The sequence below is a fragment of the Sinohyriopsis cumingii genome, chromosome 6 (assembly GCF_028554795.1).
Source record: "Sinohyriopsis cumingii isolate HCF-2022 chromosome 6, ASM2855479v2, whole genome shotgun sequence".
In the NCBI taxonomy this organism is placed as follows: Eukaryota; Metazoa; Mollusca; class Bivalvia; order Unionida; family Unionidae; genus Sinohyriopsis; species Sinohyriopsis cumingii.
The window spans coordinates 147,908,741-147,932,781 of NC_142966.1; the positions used below are offsets into that span (position 1 = coordinate 147,908,741).

Genomic DNA, 24,041 nt, shown 5'->3' on the forward strand with positions numbered 1-24,041 from the left:
AACAAAATATTAGTACAATATGCATGACTGTTACAAAGTTTATTCCACAAAACATCACAAAACACATACTGTATATGCATTCATTGACGTTTAGGTCGTTTTCACTATAATGCACTTTGGAACACAATACAGTCAGCATTTTTCAATAAACATTTAACTGGTATTTTCTTTCTTTCCTTGACAGACATACATACAGAGTACATGCATTGACTTTAGATTGTTCTTACTATACTGTGGTTTGGAACATAATACAGTCAGCAGTTACTATTTACATATGATTAGCATCCCCACCACCATCAAACACATACATCCATTCATCAAATGTTCTGATTATCTTGCTATACTGTTGTTCAGTATATAAAGCAGTTGGCATTTATGAACCAAAACTAACCCATTATAACAAGGGAAACCAAAGTAGTACATTTATGTAACACAGCTACTAAATTATAAGAGAAAGCAAAGCTGTATATTTATGTACTACAGCTACCATATTATAACAAGGGAAAGCAAAGCTGAATATTTATGTACCACAGCTACTGTGTTATAACAAGGGAAAGCAAAACTGTACATTGAATGAATCAAAAGATAAATTTAAACACAAATTTTACTTAACACTTCTTTAAGTGATATTTTTTTCTTACACAAACAGGCATTTACCAACACTTTCAATGAATGATATTTCATCATACTGCATATTGTTTAATTTATTGAGAATATGTTTTTGATGAAGACAGTAATCTAAAATATATGATTTCTTATTGAAATCTGCAAATTTGACAATGAAGATTCCACATTCCCACACATTAGACACATGTACAGATTTAGATTTTTTTTAATGTTAAGCATATATGAGCTTATTTTTGGCATTTTCTATTAAGAAATAAATGGAATATGCACCTGCCTCCACAGTATAAACAAGTTCATGACTTATCACAGCATGAAGAAGAAAAAAACAAGGTGGATGAACATGTGTATGAACTTATATTATTTCAGGTAGTTCCAGTGAGGGGCCCCGAGCGGCCAAGTGGTCTAAAGCACTCTCCAATACGGATCACTGCCAACTCACCTCTGTCTGCATGGGTTCAAGTCTAGGATTCGGCCAATGTGGGTATGTGAGAAAGATTGCCAGTAGCTTCTTGTGGATCTGTGGTTCTTCCTGGGGTTTTCCCGGGTTCTTCCTCCACCATTAATACTGGCCGCCATGCATAGCCTATCGTGTGCTGAAAAATGGCGTTAATCCCCCTACAACAACAAAAACAACAATAGTTCCAGTGAAGTCAAAGTTTAGTGAAGTTTAATTTGATCTGGTCCCCACCCACCCATATAAAGAAAATCAAGAAGGACTATAATAAAATTTAATTGTTATCTTTTCTTCTCGTATTTCAGGCCTAGGCTCCACATATACTGTTTGAAAGGAACCATGAGCTGATGCATGGCATTCACAAAGTACATGGTGATGAGGCTGATGTAATATATATAGTACAGATTCTGGGTAATAGTTCAATTACTGGGTCAGGAGATTAGCATTCATACCTCAGTAGATATCTTGGATAAATCTAATTTCATCAATATTCACCATTTAATCATGCATGGTCCAACATGTGACAAGTATACACAGGCTAAAAGTTACCAGCTTCACTGGCAGTATGTGTTTGGGATAAAATGACTGAGAAAACTGCAAGAATAAAATGACAATAAAAATGCAGGATTGTAAAGAATTTACAGTGTTTGTTGCACTAGTTTTGAAGTTGTGGAACAATGCCGCATCTGTTAATTAGCAAGGTTAATTGACAGATTATGCCAATATCAAATATGAGTAGTTGCAGGAAATTTAAGTACAATGAAATGTCCTACATCGTTAGCATCATCAATGACCTAGATCTGTCACTGCATCATGTCCAATCAGATTTAGCTCCATGCAGTTTGTTAAGATTAATCAGTGCAGTTTGCAGCTGGACTCCTCTTATAAGCGAGTATATACGGCAGTGATGCTGTTAGATCCTGTACATACCTGATATCTTGAATTAGCTGTGAAATGCTTCGTGGTAAATCCACTTCACAAAGCTTGGTCCATCCAGACATCTGGAACAGAAAGAATAAATTAAGTCTACATTAAAGGTGTTCTCTCTCCTTTTCACATTGGAAAAACCTCAAAACAATGAAAATCTGACAGCTGATAATTAGGCTAATGAAAGGTCCTTTCTTCACATTGTTATTGTGAATTTTTTATCATGAAAACCATAGTTTCAAAAAGCTAAATGTTCTAATATGAAATTTTCAGCAATCTAAACACTACAAATCATAAGCTTGTAACCTTATTCATACTCATAATTCAGTAACTATGGCATATTTGCAGTAAATAACTTTAAAACTACCAATCTATTAAATAAATACTTTAATAATTTACCTCATAGTTGTTATCATTTAAAATACTTTCTAAAACTCAGCTAATTTTCTGAAAAGGTTAAGCTCACAAAAAATTTAAACACGCAACATACTGACAAAGGGAGCTAATCCAAACAATTTTTATTTTACGTCTATGGCCAATTTTACACCTAACACAGAAACATACATAAATGGGAAATGAGCTGTTAGAATTCAAAATTCACAACTGTGTGAACTTTCCACTTCTCTATTCGAAACAATAACCTGTGGTTAATACTTGATAACTTACTCTTCACAAAAGAAAGCAGTCAATAGCAGGTACACAACATGAAATTATATATCAAAATGGAGATATATTTTTGTCTTAAATTCTAATGAGTTAAGGTATAAAAACTGTCAAAGAATACGTGGATGTTGATTGCAATACCTCTGCACAAGCCTTTAGGCTACCACCACGAAATCCCTGAAAAAGAAAGCAAAATTTTTGTCTTTATTTTACATTGCATACATTTGGTTTTCCTTTTCAACTTTACAAACTTGTCATAATGTTCTGTGTGCCAGGTCTAAAGCAAAGAAACTACTCCAAACAATTCTCAGTCACAAAATTTTTGTCAGCATACAAGTTTAGTGGTTTAGTAGGTGAACAAGTGTTTGCTACAACTGTATTTACACTAATATTAACCGACATACAAAAAGTTTTCTCTGTGGTTAAATATTAGCATCCACATTTTAGAAGTACTATGTTCTCCTAAGGATCTTAAACTAACATGTAAGCAAATGGAGAAATGAATACTGCTATAGGGAAACAACACAACTGATCCCTTGTCAAAAAATGTATTTGAACATTTCTCACTGCAGACAGCAATTCATGGTTTACAACTGGATAGATAATTCATATTCTTGGAATAAATGAGACCAGATTTCACCTTGGTTTGCCAAGCCAAACATATGAATTTAAACAGAGTAAAACTACCACCAACAATAACTTTTTTTGCACATTGGTAACTATCTAAAATTTAATGGCACTAAAGTAAGGATATGAACAAAATATGAGCTTCGCAATTGCCAATAACTAGTATGGAAAGTTACCACATCATCTTGCTGATTAAAAGCAAGGCTTAGGATGTATGCCTCATATATATATATATATATATATATATATATATATATATATATATATATATATATATATATATATACCAGGGACAATGGTGTTCTATTACAGCCAAATAGCTGAGTTAGCACTATTATTGTGTGATTTGGTTCTTTACAGCACAGAAAAGAAAAAAGGATTGCCTTAGTGACTGTCTTTGGGACTGGCAATATCAACCCAGGTATGGACTCTTTCCCTTCACTGACTGTAGTACAATGTAACAATATGTATATTAATAAATGTAGTTAAATATATAGTGTACATACTAAGTGCATACCCTTAACTGAAATGAAACTTAACTCAGAACATAAAAAATGAACACTTCATGAGACAGTAACTTTCCCCTGGGGGTGGAGGAGGAAACACTTAACATAAAGCATATTTTCTGTCAACTAATACAATTATTAAAACAAGAAAAAGAAAGAATAAAATACAAAATCTGACCCAATGAACTAAATGAATAATCATTTCAAGTTTAATACACTAAAATATAAGGCTGCAACACATAATATTTTGCTTTGATCTTAGCATTATATTGATATCACTTAGTGGCTTTATGCACATAGCATCATTCTTGATTTGTTACTAATACAAGAGATAAAGCCAAGGATGCACTGTGAAATGGATCTATTCAGTGTAATTGGAATGGATAGATAAATCCAAATTTTATTTTGCATTATAAATCATGCTGTATGCATTTGCAATCTTTATGATGTTGAGCTTTGTCCAGAATGAAGAAAATTTACATGGACCCTATGCGGATCAAAATGTTCTAGTATACCGAACATTTCTGCATTAAATATTTTTTACTTATGAAATTAAACTTAACTATTTTCCTGAACATTGATTTCCATCAGTTAAAATAATTTGTTGTGGTATGTCTGTATCACATGCATATTATGCTGTTAGCTTAAAATAAACCAGGAATAGAGGCTTTTAACTGAACATGTGTGCCATGGATTCAGGAGATTTAATGCCATCTTCTGGCAAGAATTATCTCCCTTTTAATGCTGTTCTTCTTGCAACAAATGTTTTACAATCAACTCGCTTGTGGACAGAACTTTTATGGATAATCATTTGTCAAGATCACTGTTTGCCAAAATGTGGTACTCATACCGCTGCGAAAAATAAATCACTAAAATTCACTTAAAAAACATGAAAGCATTGGAAAAAGGGGTACGCTGATAAGTCCAATGTCCCGAAAGGGGTACATGAATGTTAAACATTTGGAAACATTGGTCATGTGAAAAAAATATAAAAACTATATGAATTGTTGTAAAAATTTGTTTGCCCCAACTACAGATGAAAATGTCAAAGTCTGAAAACCAAATAGTGTTTGCAAAATTAACTTAAAGTGCAAAACAATATGAACAGTTCATCTATATATTCACAGAAACATTAATTTCCAAGTTAATTTCCCAAAATCATGTAGTTTCTGCTTTATCATAATAACAAGGTTTTTACCAAAAGAAGCCAAGTCCAGAGAAGTTTTTAAAAAATGCCAAAATCATTTTAAAAAATCAGGTCATCATCATATGCATAGATAAATGCCAGGTGAATTTAACCTATCTAGATCAAACAGTTTTCGCATAAACCATGCTCACATGGCTTTCTCCAAAACATCTGATTTTTTTTTTTTAAATTGCTCTCATGGCATCCAAATCTTAGCAGACTGCCTACATGTGCATAAAATCATGCCTACCTTATTTGTGCATGTCATGTAGAAAGAAACACTTTTTGCAGTGAATGTGAACAGATGATCAGACAGGACAAAATCAAGCTACCACCAAATGCTTGCAAAGGGATCTCAAAAATAATGTCAATGTGACATTTTTTTAATCATGAAAACTGGATAATTTAACATAAACTTATTTTCTTGTTTTCAGTTTAGGATCTTCAGAATCAAAAATATGCTTAAATTTTTTTATTTTTTTAAATACTTTAAATTTAGGTACCTTTTCTGACCCATCTCAAATTTTGAAAAAATATGCTAGGCACATTTTTGCTGTTGCATATTCTTACCAGAAGATCCACCAGTGACTTCCCTGGGCAACGCTCATGCTGCAGTTTAATAATATATCTCAATGTACAACAGAGACCTGAACGAACAATGTTATCTCTGACATCTTGAACAATGGGTAATGTACTGTTCTGTACAAGTTGAGGAACTTCTACATCTTGCAGGAAAGAGTGTGAAATTTGATCAAATGCAGCAGAACTTATTGTAACATTTTGTTGAGAGTTCCTGTCCTTTATACCAACAAGGTTCAGGTGGAAGAGGTCAGCATTGCAGTATCTGTGAACAAAGATAACTGCTACAGAGGAGAGTGGAAGACAAATCTGATCATTTGCTTGAAACCCTTCAATGTAGACCTGCATGATGACAAAACCTGCCTAGCCTTTTAAACAATCACCTTCCTGAAAAATAAATTAGAAGAACAATGTCACTGGCATCATATTCTTTAACTAAAACACTACTGGCAATACGAGAACCAAAATCAGAGAAGTATAAATCTAAATCTAATGCTTTAATCATTTTTTCCACAGTGGTTATGTTTTTTGTGACCATTTGCTTTATATGAAAGAAACGTATGACAGGGTAGTTGTGGGGAACTAATTTTAATTAAGTAATACTTACCCATGAATACTGCATAACTTTTACTCTTTTGTGTCGAAAAATGCACCTATTCAATGTGAATTCATCATCAAACAGAGTGGAAAATTGTCAATCAGACATGTACAACTTGTGCACCCTTCATGCTCATGGACAGAACAGTCATCTTTGTCATAGACAATGATTATGCAGTGGTTTTGTTTGCATGCTTTCATCCACTTAGAGCTTAGGGAAGACAACACACTTCAATAATGCATTCACCCTTCATCAAACTGGAATGAAACAAACCTACATTTGATCTTAGAAAGTAGAACTATCAAGCTCAGAGAAACAGAGCTAAATGCAGAAATGTTGTTGTTGTTGTTGTAGGGTTTAACGCCATTTTTCAGCACACGATAGGCTATATATGGCGGCCAGTATTAATGGTGGAGAAAGAACTCGGGTAAACCCTGGAAAGAACCACCGACCCACGAGAAGCTACTGGCAGGCTTTCTACGTACCCACATTGGCCGAATCCAAGACTCAAACCCACGCAAAACAGAGGTGAGATAGCAGTGATCCGTAACAGAGAGCACTTTTGACCACTCGGCCACTTGGGGGCCCCATGCAGAAATGTAATGTAGTCTATCAAGTGTAAAATGTATCACAGTGTGATCTATTTTGGCCCCAATATAACAAGACATAATAAAATAACAAAATTAATAAATTGTTTCATCAATCAAGTAAACAATCAAATAAGCAGTTTATAACCAAGTTGCACACTAATAAAGGCTAATGCAATGGAAAATAAATAACATGGTAACAATAATTTTATATATAATATAGATTGGTACAACTGGATTATATACTTTGGTTACACATAATATATTTGGTTGACATATAATTTCATTAGTGTGAAATTTTGTATGTGCATATTTTGAGATAACTGTGATTGATCATCCACCCTTAAACCATATTTACACTGAACACACAATTACAAATTGTACAAGCAACTGGCAATTGCCCTGTGGTCCATCCCAAAATCCCAGTGACATAGCCCTTGGGTTTTAACTTAGAAAGAATTGAGTTCCTGCACTATTAATATATATTCCCTTGAGATATACAAATAAAATAGGCCTCTCAATTTTCTCTTTTTTTTTTATTGGTGTGATCCCTCTTAGATTGCATCATAGGGACCCCCTAGTATCTCTCAATTTATTCTAACCCCCTGGTGGACCCAGATCCTTTTAGGAATTTCAGCTCTGGATTACTGGTATTATTATGCCATAACAAACCACAACAAAGAGAATTACCAGATCATATCACTGGAAAAAGGAAAAATATTTATAATAATCACACAATTAAAAAGTTTCATTTATATATTAAAAGTTTGTCCTTACTGCAAAAGGGTGAAGTTCTTGACTTTCTTAACAAACTGAAGGGAGACTACTCCTTTATTGAAATTCCCTGGTTACATCTTTCAATTGGATTGAATACATTATATTTATTAGGCAATAAGAATACAACAGATTTAAGACATTACATTTTATTCATGATGTGAATATTTATATTTTATTCAATGTAATACCCAATCTCAGCTGAACTACTTAATTAACCAGTTACTAGAACATTTATCAGTCTGGACATATTCCTACCTTTAATGTAAACACACACAATGCATGATTGGTGTACTTGTATGTGTGTGCATGAAGAGTACCAAATTACACCCACTCATATGAAGGCCAGCTTTTCATATCATTTTCATGCAAACAATCTAGAGAAATACATAAATTAATGAGAAAATTCCTATTGTCAGTGTCTTCAGATATCTGTTTCTGTCATTAAGTTGTCCCTGTCCATTCATAATCTATCTTTTCATCTAATATTATTGTCTCCCATGGCAATTTCATCCTCTGATGTGATTAATTTTGGGTCCTTCTTCACAAATTTTCTAAATCTGAAGTAAATTTTTCTCTTTCTTCAGTTTTGGAACTATAGAATGTTTATGGTACTAGAAAACATCTGTGACTTTCTGCAAGACATTATTCTCCCACACATATAGGAGTTCAGTGTAAACCTATTAAATGTGCAATATCCATTATTTCTAATCCATGTATTAGGTTGAGTAATGGTTCAGGCTTCCACTAACCATTTTGCTTATATTACTGATATTATTGATTCACAGGTATTGTAGTCCATGATGGTATAATTTTTCTGAGATGTACTGATTTGTTCACAGTTTCTTGAATTTGGTTGTTTAAAATGTGATCAAAGTAGCATAGAAATGTCTGATACTTGTGCAATGGTCCTATTGATGTCTTTTGACATGACATCAAAACACATGCTGTTGTCTGCATTAATCAGACCATTATCTCCAAATGTCATATTCAGCATAAGGCCAGTCTTTTTGTACTACAGCACTGCCAGTCAGTTTTTGTTTTGCATTTTGGTTCAGATGCCAAGAATATCAGATACTGCATCTGGAAATGCTAACTTAATGGCTTTTACCATAGCTTTTGCATCATCTGTACCAATTATTAAACTTTTAGTGTTCATGTCAAAATATTTTAATTTTTTGATGTAGGAAGAACTAAGAAAAAGACTCTAAATAACTATTATCATGAATTAAAAAAGGGTCTTATAAATAAAGGTGGTTTGCCATTTTTTGCTCCTTCAACTTTCAGTTGCTTGTGTATGGTATATATCAAGTGCATTTCGCACAGATTAAATGTTGTATCTATTTCCAAAACATCATTCCTGTGGAACAAAAGTTATTTATATCAAAGGTTCCCCATTATATAAGACTAGACTGGATGTTCTGCCAGATGTACATGTTTCTGATTTTAAGGTGGGGTGATAAGTTATCATATTTTCAACTTTGATATATGGTCAGCAATATATTTCATCTTCCCATCAAAATGTGACTCCCTTTTTCATTCTGTATTTGTTATCAAAAACTTAATACACATTTCTTAGTGCTGTCAAGAGGTCATGTGTTTTCTGCACATTAGAGAAAAATTCCACTGGGTTTGTGATTTACAACATTTACAGGTTAAGCAGATATTCTTCATCAAGTTTTAAATTTACCATGCAGTGCCAATCCCATAAACCTTTAGAGACAGCACAGCAACAATCTGATGATAACCATGTGATACATTTTTTTCTATTTTGTAAAAAAAAGTTGTTTTTTTAAAACTGTTCCTTATACCATTTTTTTTACACAAGATCTTTTTTCAGTTCTCTGGGAGTAATAAAAAGTGTGTGCTATGTGACTGAGATTTTTTTCTTTATGTGTGATTAAACACCACAATGCACGTGTGTGTTTCTTCAGTGTGTGTGATGTGTATTGTTATTTGTAAGTGTACCTCATCACAGTGTGGTTTTTCATTTTAATGCTTCTGACTGTGTCATCAGTGTGTGTTAAATCACTGATATTCATTCCAGTTAGAGTGCCGTCAGTATGAGGTGTGTTATTCATGTTAAACTTGACTTAAGAAAAGAAACTGAGCTTTAAAGTTGCAAATTTTAATTATGTAATAACTGTAAACAAAATTTGTCTGTGTGACCAAGTTACAATTAATACTTATAAAAATTGGAGCGTCTGTTAAAACATCATCAAGAATACTGTGTCAATAATTTTTAATGCTAACAAATAATATAAAGATTATTCCGTATTCTCAAAAACTATATCATTGCAATATTTTTGTTGCATCCAAAAATAATCACCATAAAATGGCACTCAAAAGCCCTTTCTACTATAGTTTTTTTTTTTTTTTATATACAATGCATACCAATTTATGCAGCAATATTAGCGTACATTATTATTGGGAGTTTTAATTTTAGCATTCTCTGAACATGTGTTCATTGATTTAATGTTTATCACACTAACAAGTACTAATAACATAAAACAAAGCATTATATTTTATAATTATAAATGATCTGAATGTAATTTCAACGAAATCTTCTCATTTCTATTACAAATATATTCAATAAAAGAAATTTAACGCTACTTATGAACATTAAAAATGTTTATTGAATTTTTAATTCTTCTGCTAAATAACACTGCTACCTTTTCGCTGTCGGAGTCCTTTTCGGTGATTCAGATACTTAAAAGTACACACTGTGGTCTTTCAAATTAAAAGTATCAGCAATACTTATGTTTATCACGCATCTTATGTGAAAAAGTGCAAACTATTCGTAATTTCGTTTTTGTTCTGGTAATTCTCTTGTCCTGTGCGTTAATTTGCAACATTCAGATATAACCAATATTTTTATTAAAAAGTACCCCAAAAGAATTTGTATTGATGAAAAATTTCGTTATTTTTTTTTTTCTGCAGAACTTAAAAGTTTTCTTAGAATGATTAATTTGTTTTCGTTACTTTGTGGAAAGATTTAGATCAAGCCTTGAGACTTCACCGGGTCGACCAGAGTGATCGTTCTTGAGAAAAATAGCCGAGTCTCCTTGGCTATATACCATTCGAGTAGCATGGTGAAGATAGCACTCGACTTCCACGCACAATATACGTAATTCTGTGAGTATCGGTTGATTACAAGATATTATCATGCTATCTAAGAGACTAATGAAACCAATTTCGTATGGTGTTACATTGTGAAGAATTTAAACGGTTCAAATTGCCGACTTCCTGTCGCCAGTGTCCGTGACGTCACCTTGAATGGGTTCAAAACCGAAACACAAGGTCTTAAAGTGTAAGCATCCTATCTAAAGATATAGTGCACATGTAGATAAATATTTTTAATATAGAAGACAGTTTATGTATTTTATCTAGTCGCATTATGTTTAAAATCGTCAAAAAATCGATAAGAAATATACATTTTTATACTTTTTTTGTAAGATATTTTTTTTTAATTTCTGAAGCGTAATAATATAAAGTAATTGTTTCAGTGATACGACTTCCCGTCTATCTGTCGCCAGTTTCAATATCAGGAGAAGAATGTTTTGATTGAACACAAGATGGACCTTTGATATGAAAACAATCAGCAAAATATTGGGTCTTTACGCTTTGAATTTGACTTTGTCAACCTTACTTGACAGGAAGACAATAGCAGCAGTCCATAATAAAGGTATTTTTTAAAAAAAATCTTCCTTACTCTTCTCAATAGGTACAACTACTATCGCCATTTTAAGATTTTTTTTAAATGCATGGCAGATGCAGAGAAAGTACACACAATCAATAATAATTAAAAGTGTCATATATTGCGTTCACGATATCGATGCATAGGCACTATGGCCTGCATGTTAGCAGCTTGCCGTGTTTGTAACGTCGGCGGCTGTCTATGTAAAGCCAGTCCTACAGGCTACACTGTAAGACATCGACCCTGATGTGCATGATAAAGGAGTGTCTACGTCTTTCTGCTTGAACAAGCGGTGCCGTATATCGTATTCCAGGGTCGAACTAAAGGCCACATTTTCATGAATATCACACATAGTTTCCAGTCCATATTGACGCCGTTGCACAGCTTCAGGGCAAATTACTTTAGTTCTCCTTTACTTCAACCCGAGAGGAAAGGGACGTAACTCGAAATTGTGCTCGAATTGTGTTCCTGGTTGCAGCAATGTCGTGATTAAATAATGAAAATAATTTGAGATATTTGTGTTCTTGTATATGCTTCTAATATGACAACTAGTGAAGAATCGAAGGTAAAAGTTTAACTATGGTTTTAGCATCCCGTGTCACACCAGCTTGTACTCCCTACTGATTTTTTAAAAAAAAGCTTCAAGGATATAAGCAGTGCACAAAACTTTCATCTTTTCCTTCATTGTATTATAATTTCTAACTCGAGTGTCACCAAGCTGACCTTATCATTGTCATCTTCTAATTTTTTATTGCAAATGAGGAGCCTGTTCACTGTCAGTTTCCAGTTGCTGGAACAGTCCATTTACACTGAAGGTGTGGTTGCAAGGCTTGCACATACATAGAAGGTAAACACGGCATCATCTGCATCCAGTGTATGCAATCAATTTGTCTTGTCAACATTGGAGAAAAGAAGAATTGGGAAATAAGCCCTTACATATCAATGTTGTGGAAGTTTATTGAATTATCTGGACATATGGAACACTCATCTATGCTAGCCAAGGTTCCGATATGTTAACATCTCAGTGCCTTTGCAGACCAATTTGTTATTTCAGTGCTTTGGGTCTGTGTATTCCATTGCATCCAATCAGTATCAGGTTGGTCAAATTTAGACACTGTTCCTACATGATCAAGACGAGGAGAGCACAAAGCTGGAATGGGCTCTTAATTAAGCAATTTTTTCCACTGCTGGTACAAATAAATCCATTCCCTCAACCTCAAATACATCTGTAATGGCTTCTCTGGCCCATAGTCATACTTTTTTGATGTTAAACTTAAAAAGTGTCTTTTTGAAGTAAATTGCCATTACCATTTTTTGCTGATATACAATACACTGCTGCTATATGCTATTGGTCATTGGCATTACATACTAAGGTAGGCAACTCATGAAATCCAATACATGTTGCTAATACAAAGCACTGAAATATTGGAGTGATTTGCCAAGGCGTAGATAGGTTAACATATCAAACATACTTTAGTGTAGATGACAATGCTATGGACTATATCACTCATGTTACGTGAAAAACAGTCTTGCTCATGCAAATATGGATGCCATTTTGTGTTCTAGTTCATTAGGTTGGAAAGATGAAGATCAGAATGTTAGGGTCTGCTTGGTGGCAGTTGAGTTAGAAATTTTAATTCCATGATAAATATTTTGTTGCCCGTTTTTGTTAAAAAGTTGCCAAGCAAAGAGTCAGTATTTTCTGTCTAGTAAGAAACATCATGCGGTGTTACTGACAGACTATTATGTGTATCTGTATTAGGTATATTATTTTCATAATATAAGTTTTGTAATGGTCATTAGTTAATTATACTTTACTATGGACATCCTATGATCGTCGTTTGCAATGTAAGACGAGTTGTATATATTTTTAATGCCCCCACCCCATCCTTTGATGGTATGATAAACAAAATAAAACTCCGTCAACAAGAAGTTCTGGCATTTATTTTGGCTGGGTTTTGCTTGCTTTGCTGATAGCTGATTGCTTCCTAAATTGCCTTGATAAGATGAATCACACTTGAACACACCATTCTGACACCTGAAATAATCATGCTTTGCATTTTAGATGGCTTAAATATTCTCATTCAAGGCAATGATATATAACATGCATCTCTTTGATTTACCTATACTGGGCGGTTCTTTTTTTTTATTTATCTTCACCTATGCAAATTAAGGTGGACTCATGCACTAGTCTTCAAACACATCTCACTGGCTGTATTTGACAGCCAGTTAAATACTGCGTGAAACAATGGTTTATAACTGACCCCTTTACTGACAATAGTATTTTTCAAAACAACTATGTATGTCACAATAGATTCCGTAGCATTTTATATCCAGGTTTGTGGGTTCCTTTTATGGTGCCTTTGAATTTTTCCACTCCATACCCAAGACTATATCTACAAGTTTTAAGAGCCAAACTTTGTGTTGCCAGAAATAAATTGCCATTTGGTATATTTTGTTGCCAGTAAGAAAATAAAGTCTTAATTTACAACATTAGCGAAGCCCAGATTTAACATTGATATATTGCATATACAACTATTATATTGACTAATTTTAATTGTTTAGCTATTTTTGTTTCTTTAAAGGAAAAAATCCCACAAGTTAACTGACTTGTGCATTCTGTGGTTATTATTTCTTTTCAGCCAACTGAAATGACAACTAATAAAGTTTGAAAAACTTGACTGTTTGAATGTGTATATTCTACATAAGGTAAAATGCATAACAATAAGTATGGTATGACTCAGTTCGACTTCAGTGGTTGATATAGGTTGTAGGTTGCATGAGATATTCTTGACAATTTTGACATATAGTTTTGCAGTCAACCAATTCTGGAACATACTACACAGCACTGCTTGTTCAAGTAGTAAGATGTGTCTTTTCCCATCATGCATATCAGGGTCAGAGTGTTAAATTGTAGAACTAGAATGGTCTTGCCTGCTGTTTGTTACTGTAGTACAAGTCACACTAGTCATGTAGGCATTCAACACTGATTATTTCAGTAATGGGTGGCATTTTTTAAAATGTGATTCTACATACCTTTGAGTGGCAAGTATTCACTTAATTTGGACTCGTATATACATCCATATTCCTTTGGAAGGTCATTATTTAGATGCTCTGAGAGGTGCATAAAGCAAAATCACTGTTAAAGTACATAGACATTTTTTGGACGAAATGAACCCAAAGGTGTGATCCAGTACAACCCAGATTGAATGTCACTAGTTGTTACATCACAATGAAAGCCACACATATTGATAAACAAATTTGTGCTACCCTCAGTTTTGACGATTCCACTTGATGCACTTATTTTTACCCAAGTTTAATACATGACCATCATTGAAAAAGTCAATAGCTATATATAATAGTGTCTGAAAGTTTCTTGATGACAGTTGAAGTACAGAGCATTCAATAATCAGGATTGAATAGACTTTGGTTAAAGAAAATTAGTGTCAGATTTTAAAAGAACAATTTAAATTAAAATGAGTAAATGCACATATATGACCAATGTGACTGGTACCATACACTATTAGAAGATTTGCGTGATTTGTATCAGTTTTGTACTTTGATTCAGCTGACAAGGCAATAATTTATGGAACCAAGTTCCCCTACAGTTATCAAGATAATGATTGTTGTTTATGGGGACAGTGGCAGATTGGGGTGGGAGCATGTTTCCTGTGTTTGTTCAAAGTGTTTAATATGTGCAGTCTGTAATTGTATTTTATATCTGCCATTCATATGAAATAGTATCATTACATCCAGGTATGTTGATGTGATCGTGTATTCAGAAGATGTGAAATCTTGTTTAGACAGTCATCAGCTGTATGACCTTACACTAAAGTAATGTTTTAAAGGACTTTATAGACAGTGTTTTCTTCCCAAAAATGTCAAGGCACTTGTGGATGATACGTTTTGTTAATATTTTTCTGTCAGAATTGTGTTGCATATTTGCCACTTAAGATGTTTTTTGATGGTTTTGAATGAGATTTCTCCATTGTAATGATCTGTTTCAGTATCTTCGTTTAGCTGAAAGAATTAAGTTTTGACTGTCGCATTAACTGACTTTACAAAGGCTTGAAAATAAATAGCTCCTGAAATGTTCCTAACTGAACTCAGAATGTACAGGGTTCTTATTAGATGTATAAACTCAATGTGCGCTGTATACTGGTTTACAGTGATATTGTTTTTGTGGTGGCATGAACCATTGTACTTTTTCAGTGTGTGTTGGTATTTTGGTAGTTTCTGTCATTTTATGAATTTAATGATATAATTATTACCAGCAATTTTAAGTTTCTTAAAGAATAATTAAACAAATTATTACTTTTTGTACAAAGCAGTTAAATTTGTCACAAATTAAATTTGAATATTACATATATAATTGTACTTAAGATTCTTTAATCATGTGTTTGACACGTGTCACACATACTGACTTAGTGGCCAAGTTTACTTTTGTGAAAGATATTCATGCTAAATCCAACTTTCAGTCTTCAAAAACTGCCTTTTTTTAATTTACTATCTAAATAAATGCATTCCGTTATAAGACTGAATAATTCTAAGATTTTCAGGAGAGCAGTTTAATTTTATATAGTTTCTCAGGTATACAAAATAGTTTTTATTTTTTTTAAATAACAAAAATTGCTATTTTGTTTGTTTACTAAACCCCTCTGATAAATATCTTGCCCAGGTGTTGGCAGACCACTCAAAGTATCTTTGCCTATTATATCAGTAATGTAGCTTGTTAAGTGTAGGCTTCAGTTTCAGCTCTTCTGTTCTTATCAACAGGGACTCGAATAGCAACACAGTGACTTTTCATTGGGTAAGCTATAGTGTAGGCCTGATAATTCCACTTGATTTACAAAATTTTTTAATGATATATTTTATAACAATTAACATGCACATAGAAAATTTGACTGCTATAAGGTACTGACCATTTGATATGGTCGGGAAGGTGTTGCTATTTTGTTTTGAACTGACATATTTGGTTTTATCTCAATATAGTGGAACCCAGCTATAACGTAATAATTGGGGTCCAAAAAATTGGGTCGCGTTAATGCGGGGTTTTACAGTATTTTACTTTTTCAGAGAACAACTCATTGGCACATATACATGTGTTCATATCTAATGTATATGATGAATAGGGTATCAACACCATTTACTATCGTGCCGTCTTGGCATGCTGTTCATCCATAATGCATATAGTTGCACACATTACAATATTCAATAATTTTGTCACAGATCATTGTGTCTGAATTCAGCGTCTAATACATACCATGAACAGGGTATTAAAACCATTTACTTGCCGTCTGCTATCGTACTGTCGGGGCTTGCAATTAATCCATATTACATGTAATCTCATTGCAAAAATTGCATACATATTTCAAATATTCACTAATTTTGTCACAGATCATTGTGTGTCTTAATTCAGTGGGAAAAATTAATAGCAAAATTAGGTTTAAAAAGACGAAGCACGTGTACGGTTCATTACGCTTCAGGGTCTATGAACAGTGTCTGGACAGATTTCATACTGCTAAAATTTTCTCATATGTATTTCCATGTGCATTTATCCATTGCAGATTTCCAATAATTACTGCTTGTATGCCTATTCGTTTGAATGACTACAGCAAGAATAATTAACAATCAACATGTGCTTTCAGTGTGCATATAACTTTTACTTCAGATTTTGTGAATATCAAAAGAAATGTGTGAAAACTGCTATACTAATCATTGGGCAAAGTGCAGAGAACGAATTGCGTTTGTGAACTTGCTTTTCCATAACAGTAAATATATTTCTAAAAAAGAATGGAAATTAATAACGAGTTCATAAGCAAACACCATACACATGTAAAACCAGAGAACTAAGTACAGTAGGCCTGCAATGGTCACGAGTCAACTGATTCCGTCTAATAACACTACCACTCCCAGCAAACATGTTGCTGACTTTCGTTTTTTTTTTTTTTAAAATTAAATTGTGTGAATCTTTTATCAACCACCACATTGTCTGCTGCTTGGTTGTGCATGCAGTTAAAGAAGAAACACATGTTGGCTGTTGTTTGAGCAACCATTGTATACAGAATTAATTGAAGACAATCACAAAGACGACTTACTGGCTTTACTCATGGATCATTAATAAGGAACGTTTTTGATAATGTTTATTTTGGCACAACACTTCAAGAACATGGTGAAATTGTTAAATTTCAGAAGTTATGCCACGATGGTATTATATTAAAATGTATATGCGAACTTTTCCCCAAAACGATAATAAACATTGTACACACTATTTCTTGTACTTTAAAAAAAAATATTTTTTCCGTTATGAGAAAAATACATGTACCTGTATTTAAAAATTTCAGGAATCAAGCCATGATCATATTATATTTGAATTCATACACAATCTCTTCCCCAAAATGATGATAAATTTTGTATCCACTATTTCACATATTTTGAACAAAAAATATTTTTTGATGTGCAAATGAATATACAAAATTTCAGGAGCCATGCCACGACAGTGTTATATCCAAATTCGCATTATCGTGGGGCGCGTTATGGTGGGGTTGCTCTGTAACTTTTTCTTCAGATAATGTATATACTGTATTTCATGTAATTTTTCGTACATGAAAAGATTATTATTAATTTCAGTGTACAAAAAATTATATGTAAAATAAATAATCATTTGGTGGCACTGACCATGTACAAAAAATAAAGGGATCATACCTGAACAAATTCTTCGGAACAAATGCTACTAGACAAACCTAATGGTACAAGCATACAAAGTAAATGTATATTTTCTCATTCTGCTTTCAACTCCAGAATCTAATTACACAGTAACAATAAAAGTACTCAAAAAGATTTTTATTGTTATTAGTGAACAAGAGAGAGATGGGAGTGATTATGTCTCTGTGCAAGCTTGTCTGCATTTAAAGCATATGTAGCTGTAATGTTGTGTAATGCTGGCAGAATTATTAAGATGGTTTTAACATGTATTAGTTATGTGTATTTATTGGTAAATTGTACACATTGATACAAGTCCACATTGTCAAGAAATTAAGTGCAACTTGTATTTTTACAGCAACAATAATCTCATAAAATTCCTATTAAAAATACAAAACTTCAAATCACATTTTAGTTAATGCGCATGAGCATACACATGTGTGTGTGTGAGAGAAAGAGAGATGAAACAAAATGACAGTGTACAAGACCATATTTATTCAGGGTGGTTTTTATTTGTAACTTTTGCAAAAAGAAAAAAAGACTATTTTCAGTTCCCTGATGATTGCGATAATCCTCATGTATTATGACCCTACTATATTCCATTTGCAGTAAATACCGCTAAATTAACAATTCATTCTTGTATTAATTATGATGTACATTGTCACAACAACCACATGGCTATGCATTGTGATTTACACAGAATTAAACATGCTTAGCGCTTTGGTTATCCATTTGAAACCAGATTGAGGGCAAGAATGGACAGAAGAGGTCAAATCAGTGAGGCTGCCAGTAGGGAAATTGGGCTTTCTTTAGGGAAATGAAAATCTGTCAATGTGCTGTTGAAGCCGTTGTCCATACAGCAGATGTTACAAGAACAAGCAATCATACGCATTACTTGTTATTTGAACTCGCCAATAAAGATAATAGTGTGGTATATCATGGAATAGATTTGCAATAAAATGTTAATTATATCCAAGTCAGAACAGAACAAGCACTTAAAAGATAATATATATATATATATATATATATATATATATATATATATATATATACAAATTGATTTAACGGAGTTTGTGACTTTCAAATTTACAATGGAAAATGACAAGGTTTTTTTATTTTATGTTTGTATGACTATAATGAAACAATAAGACTAGTTGACCTTTGGTCTGTGGTCACTTAAGCATGTACTGATACATTGGAACATGGTATTTTTTCTTTTTTGCAAACATAAATCTTTTTAGTAGAAATTTTATGTCCGATAATTTAATGGATTTTTTGAAAAAATACAAAGTGATATGTATTAAAAATTATACATTTAACTAATTATTATTTTGATAACTGGATTGTGTACGAAAAATTAAGTATAGTTATTTATCTATGAGTCAAAGCGAGATAATTTTTCAGCTATTGACAGGTGTAAATTTCACAATAAAAGTGTCATGCCACTATCCCAAGGCATTAAATTGTTGGCTCCTAACATAATTGTGATCTACTGCAGTACAAAAATTTACATGGTATGCAGCTCTGCTTTAAACTGAAGAATCATTTGACTCTCGACCACATAATCTTGTTATTTAATCTCAAATAATTTTAAAGTTCGAGATAAATCACAAAGCATAATGTCTGGTTTATTCTTTTTGAGTAATATATTGTTTAAAACACCAGAATTTTTAATGTTTCACCAATTGAAGCAAATTAATCTTCAGTAAAACACAAAGTTTGTCCACTTTAATTTGACAACTTTCTTCATGAGCTGTTATGTTTGCCACTGTTTCATCTAAATGATCTCATCTTCCTCCATCATAAACATCGAAGAAAATCTCAAAAATAATCTAACCTTGATTCAGTTATGCTACATAATTGTGACACCAGTGACCTGGAAGCTCTGCACAGTTCATATTGATTTTCATAGGTGCAGTATTATTGTTTGATAAGGTGTAAACAGTAGTCAGGCAAATGCCAGTCACTGGTGCATATAGTAAACTTGTTTTGGACAGCCATTCAGTGGGTAATTAAGACTGATGCTCAGGGCCAATACTCTGCTCATAAAAACGTGTGGGTTTGAATTTCCATGAGATGAAACAGTTCACATTTAAAGTTTGTGCATAAGGGTACTCATCTCTTGTTAATCTTTAAATGCATTTGGATAAAAAATGCTGTTGGTCATCAAAACAGACTGTCTTGGTGATGCATTACAATCCAATTATTACAACTTCTTGCATTTTTAATTAGAATGGAGATCTTTACAGTTTGTTCTCAAGATACAGTAATGAAATGATACCCACTTCACACTGTAAAGATGTTGCAACAAGTTGGTTACATAGTATGGAGACCAAGTGAGCATGTGGTATATTCACTCTGATGTTTATGTTTTGGGGGTCAAGGTCTTACTGCCTAAATAACTGCAATGTGTAGCTTGTTCTAATGTTGACTAACATTGGAACAATAAGTCAAATTTTCAGGAATATCTCATGCACTTTACAGCTTGTATTGATGCTTTTCTACAAATTAAAGTCATAACTTTTTTAGTCAGACTTTACATACCCTGGTGTCTTTTTTTCTAATAAATTAAAGTTCTGGACACTTTTTCAAGTTCCAGTCACCTTCATTTCAAGCGGTGGAAAAAAATGGAAGCCCAGAATGCCAAAATTGGTTAAAAAGATGATAAAGTGTTTTGTCTGAAATGAAGCTATTCAAACACTTACTTCAGTATGAATATATTTTTATTTGTTTCGTTAAGAAAAATCATTAAACTCAAATCAAATTTTGACATTTCCAGCTGGTTTTAAAGATTTAAACATTACAATATTCCAACCTTGCTTGGTAGTCATTATGCACTTCTTGCTTTTGTGTAGGTCAGCTTAACATATGAACAACTTGTGCAGGTCACACATTGACCATTATAAACAAAATTATTAAGTTCAACAATGACTGCTATTTTATTTTGCAAATTAAACGGAAAATATTCTTTATTTAATGTTGTTATTCTGTGTTTTGTGTCTGCATCAGAAAAGTTCCAAAGGTTGCAAATATTAAAATCTCTGCATGAAAAGGTACAATAAATGCAGCAAGATTTCATTATTTTATAGAATTTATATATACAGTGGTTGAAACTTAGCTTACCTAGCTCTGAATGGTGTATGAAAATTATATGCCATTTAAAGCGGTTTTATGAATTTTTCAGCCACTTGATGGTAAATATGGGCTGACGATTAATTCTGCTGAATGAAAAAGATGTCAGTCAATATTGCTGACTTGGGTCATTTAAAATACAAATGTCATGCAGAGTTTTATGATTTCCAGAAGGGTTATATGGATTTTTATATGTTTGTTGCCCTGGCATCTGCAAAATGTTTTTTCTACAAACTTTTGGAGCTGTAGTTACAGAATTGGAAAGTAACTATACAAACATCTTATGAGGATAAAACACATATAACAGTGAGTAGATTGCACAGTACATATAATGTTTCAACAATCTGAGCGTCATATTTCAGACTTCCCTTTGCTAAACACTTCAGTAATCATTAGTAGTGTGGCAACAAGATATTGTATTTCATCATGGTTAACACCCACCAATTTACAAAATAATGTAGAACTAGATCTGCTATGATACATTGTTTTGGCATAAAAGGATCTAGACCTTTTTTATTGTGATTTTGAACAAACAGCATGAACTCAACAGCAAAGCTCCTAATCAAACACATTATGCAAAGAAAGGTTTAACCTTATAGTAATTTGATAAACTTTATACACTTCTAAGGAACTGTACCAGTCTTCTTTACCATATTTGGTCATCTAGAGTTTTAAATATCAAGCACAGGGAAATAGTCCTGTACCATACTTGCCTGCCTGCTATTGGTATTATTTTTCAAATAATGATATCTTGACTTTCATCATTGTTGTCTCTTGGCCATCATAAAAGTGAGGGCAAAATGTCCCATTTATAGCACTCAAAGTGGGACAAAACCTCTTTCAAGTACAAGGCTGCAATTTGTTTGGTTTTTTTAGTAACTGTACCACCACTGTTAGTTGCCACATATCTGCTGTTCAGTATGACTACTACAAGAGCCAACTTGAAAATCTTGTTACTGCTACCCTTCCTGATGGGATGGTCATATTAGCATGGGGTGTTCACTGTAAAACTTCTTGTGATGTCTGGTTGGTCATAAATGAAGATGGTGCCATGCTGATCTCTATTATGACTACCAATGCAGCCATCTTGAAAATGTAGTTATTGCTAATCCTATTTAACAGAAAGTCATATTGATGTTTGGTTATCATCAGAATACTCTTGTAATGTCTTGTTGATCTTTAATTAAAATGGTGCTGATCTACCAGCTTGCAGATGTTTTTACTGATACACTTGAAGATCATTTTGACATAAGAACTATGGTGTCTAGTTGGTCCCAAATGAAAAATGAAGCAAATTGACCCTCATTGAGCATCAGTCCCACTTTTGGGTTCTAGTCTTTTTTGTGATATCAATCAAGGTATCTCCAGTAAGATGTTTACACTGTCATTTGTGCTGCTATTCTACAGAATATTTCTGGTGTATCATTTTTTGCAAAGTCATAGTTTAAACACTAGTTTTCAGGTTTACTTGGAACTGAACACCCGCTAATTACATGTTTCAATAACTTTTTTATCTTTGATGTTTCTGGTGTGCTTTTGACTTCCCTATATATCAGATTACACTTCATTGGTTTATGGCTTGTGTCAGTTTGGTTGTTTACATTATTTTTGACATTGTATGCATGCATCAACAAGCTTTTGCTGTATGCTGAAGCTATATTGCAATTTTAGGTGCCATCATCCCCCCCCCCCCCCCAGCTCAGGAATGTGAGTAGACCTGATGCATCTTCTTGCATGTAAGAGGCAATTAGTTGTGACAACCTTTAGCTTTTTGCCTCAATGCATCCGGATGATGTTCCAACTTAGAAGGAGCTTGACTTCTTAAAAGAGTACAGTTTTTATCAAAACTTTCACTTTATATTTTAATGATTTTAGCACCCTTTTTTCTTGCCTTATAGAAAAACTTTTATGGGGTTTACATGTCACTTATTGTTTATTTAAAGAAGGCTTACAATTGACAATTCACTTTACTTACAACTGACACAGAGGTGAAGGATTAGGATTTTATATGCAAATTTCCTAAGCAAATCAGACATCTGACAGTTTGCTTTCAGAATCTGATGGCCATTCCCATAAAGCTGGCATATGAAGGCCATCCCAAATAAAACTGGTTGAACCCTAGGATATTTGTATATGCCACATGATGGTGAAAAGTGCAGAGTGAACAAAATAAAACCAATATTGGGAACATGTTGGCATAATACAATTCTATAGATACAGTCTGCCTTGCTTTAAATTCTGGACATGAGGACAGGAAGCATGGCCAGGTATAAATTATGATCGCATTTTCCCTTTAAATCTTTAGAGTTCCAGATTTTTGCAGTTGAAACATTTTTTTGATGTTAAATAATTTTTCAGCATTCAAAAAATATTGTTTTCTGTGCTTTCAATAGATTAATATGCACAGTTGAATGTTTTTATCAGATAATATTGTTTAAAGTGAAATTATAGAAATTAGTTGATTGTTGGATGCCTAAAAAGTCCTTGTTCACAAGATGTCATCAGTGTATGTTCTATTTAATGCTCACTGTTGTCACCATTTTTCAGTTTACAAACACACAAACACATTTCTTTATTCTAGTGTTGATGTGTGCTAGATTCATCTGTTTGAACTTTTATTTCATTCTTTTTTGGAATTTTGCTCTTAAGTAATGAAAATATTTATTCTAAAAAAAACTTTTATTGGATTTTTTCACTGTGGCTTGTTACAGTTTATTAATTGTGGCATTTGATTACTTAATGTTTTATGCACAAACATTATAAATTCAGGCCTTTCATTGTATAATGTGCCACCAGATTTGGGTCTGCATTGTTAGTTACTTGCATGTTATAAATGGAAAATGTGGTTTATATTATAATCTTAGCACCAGTTGAAATGATTTTGTCAGTAATGTGGTCTCTAAAAAATCGCTTAATACTTGGTTGATGAGAAATCAATAAATTTGATTGCAGACATTTATTGTCCCTCCAACATTTGGAACG

The 24,041-nt window shown here is 33.0% G+C and overlaps 2 protein-coding genes across 7 annotated transcripts in view; one reads left to right on the forward strand and one right to left on the reverse strand.

Annotated features, from left to right (window-relative positions):
• LOC149798232 (glutathione S-transferase C-terminal domain-containing protein-like) overlaps nt 1-10,822 on the reverse strand; it is a 57,644-nt gene extending 46,822 nt beyond the window's left edge. For 2 of the 4 annotated variants that reach the window (XM_089963346.1, XM_089963343.1), the window contains exons 1-4: nt 10,738-10,822; nt 5,561-5,956; nt 2,813-2,848; nt 2,012-2,082 (exon numbers count right to left, since the gene is read on the reverse strand). In XM_089963346.1, coding sequence (XP_089819472.1) covers nt 2,012-2,082; nt 2,813-2,848; nt 5,561-5,917 — 464 coding nt within the window. In that variant the 5' untranslated portion in view covers nt 5,918-5,956; nt 10,738-10,822. Of the gene's footprint in view, nt 1-2,011; nt 2,083-2,812; nt 2,849-5,560; nt 5,957-10,200; nt 10,334-10,510; nt 10,645-10,737 lie in introns of those variants that run through there. The other 2 variants (XM_089963345.1, XM_089963344.1) reach the window with 2 other exon arrangements.
• The window catches only part of LOC149798233 (protein mothers against dpp-like), a 69,985-nt gene continuing 56,530 nt past the window's right edge, over nt 10,587-24,041 (forward strand). The window contains exons 1-2 of one of the 3 annotated variants that reach the window (XM_089963347.1): nt 10,587-10,663; nt 11,035-11,213. The gene's annotated coding sequence lies outside the window, so the exon portion shown is untranslated. Of the gene's footprint in view, nt 10,664-10,730; nt 10,839-11,034; nt 11,214-24,041 lie in introns of those variants that run through there. The other 2 variants (XM_089963348.1, XM_089963351.1) reach the window with 2 other exon arrangements.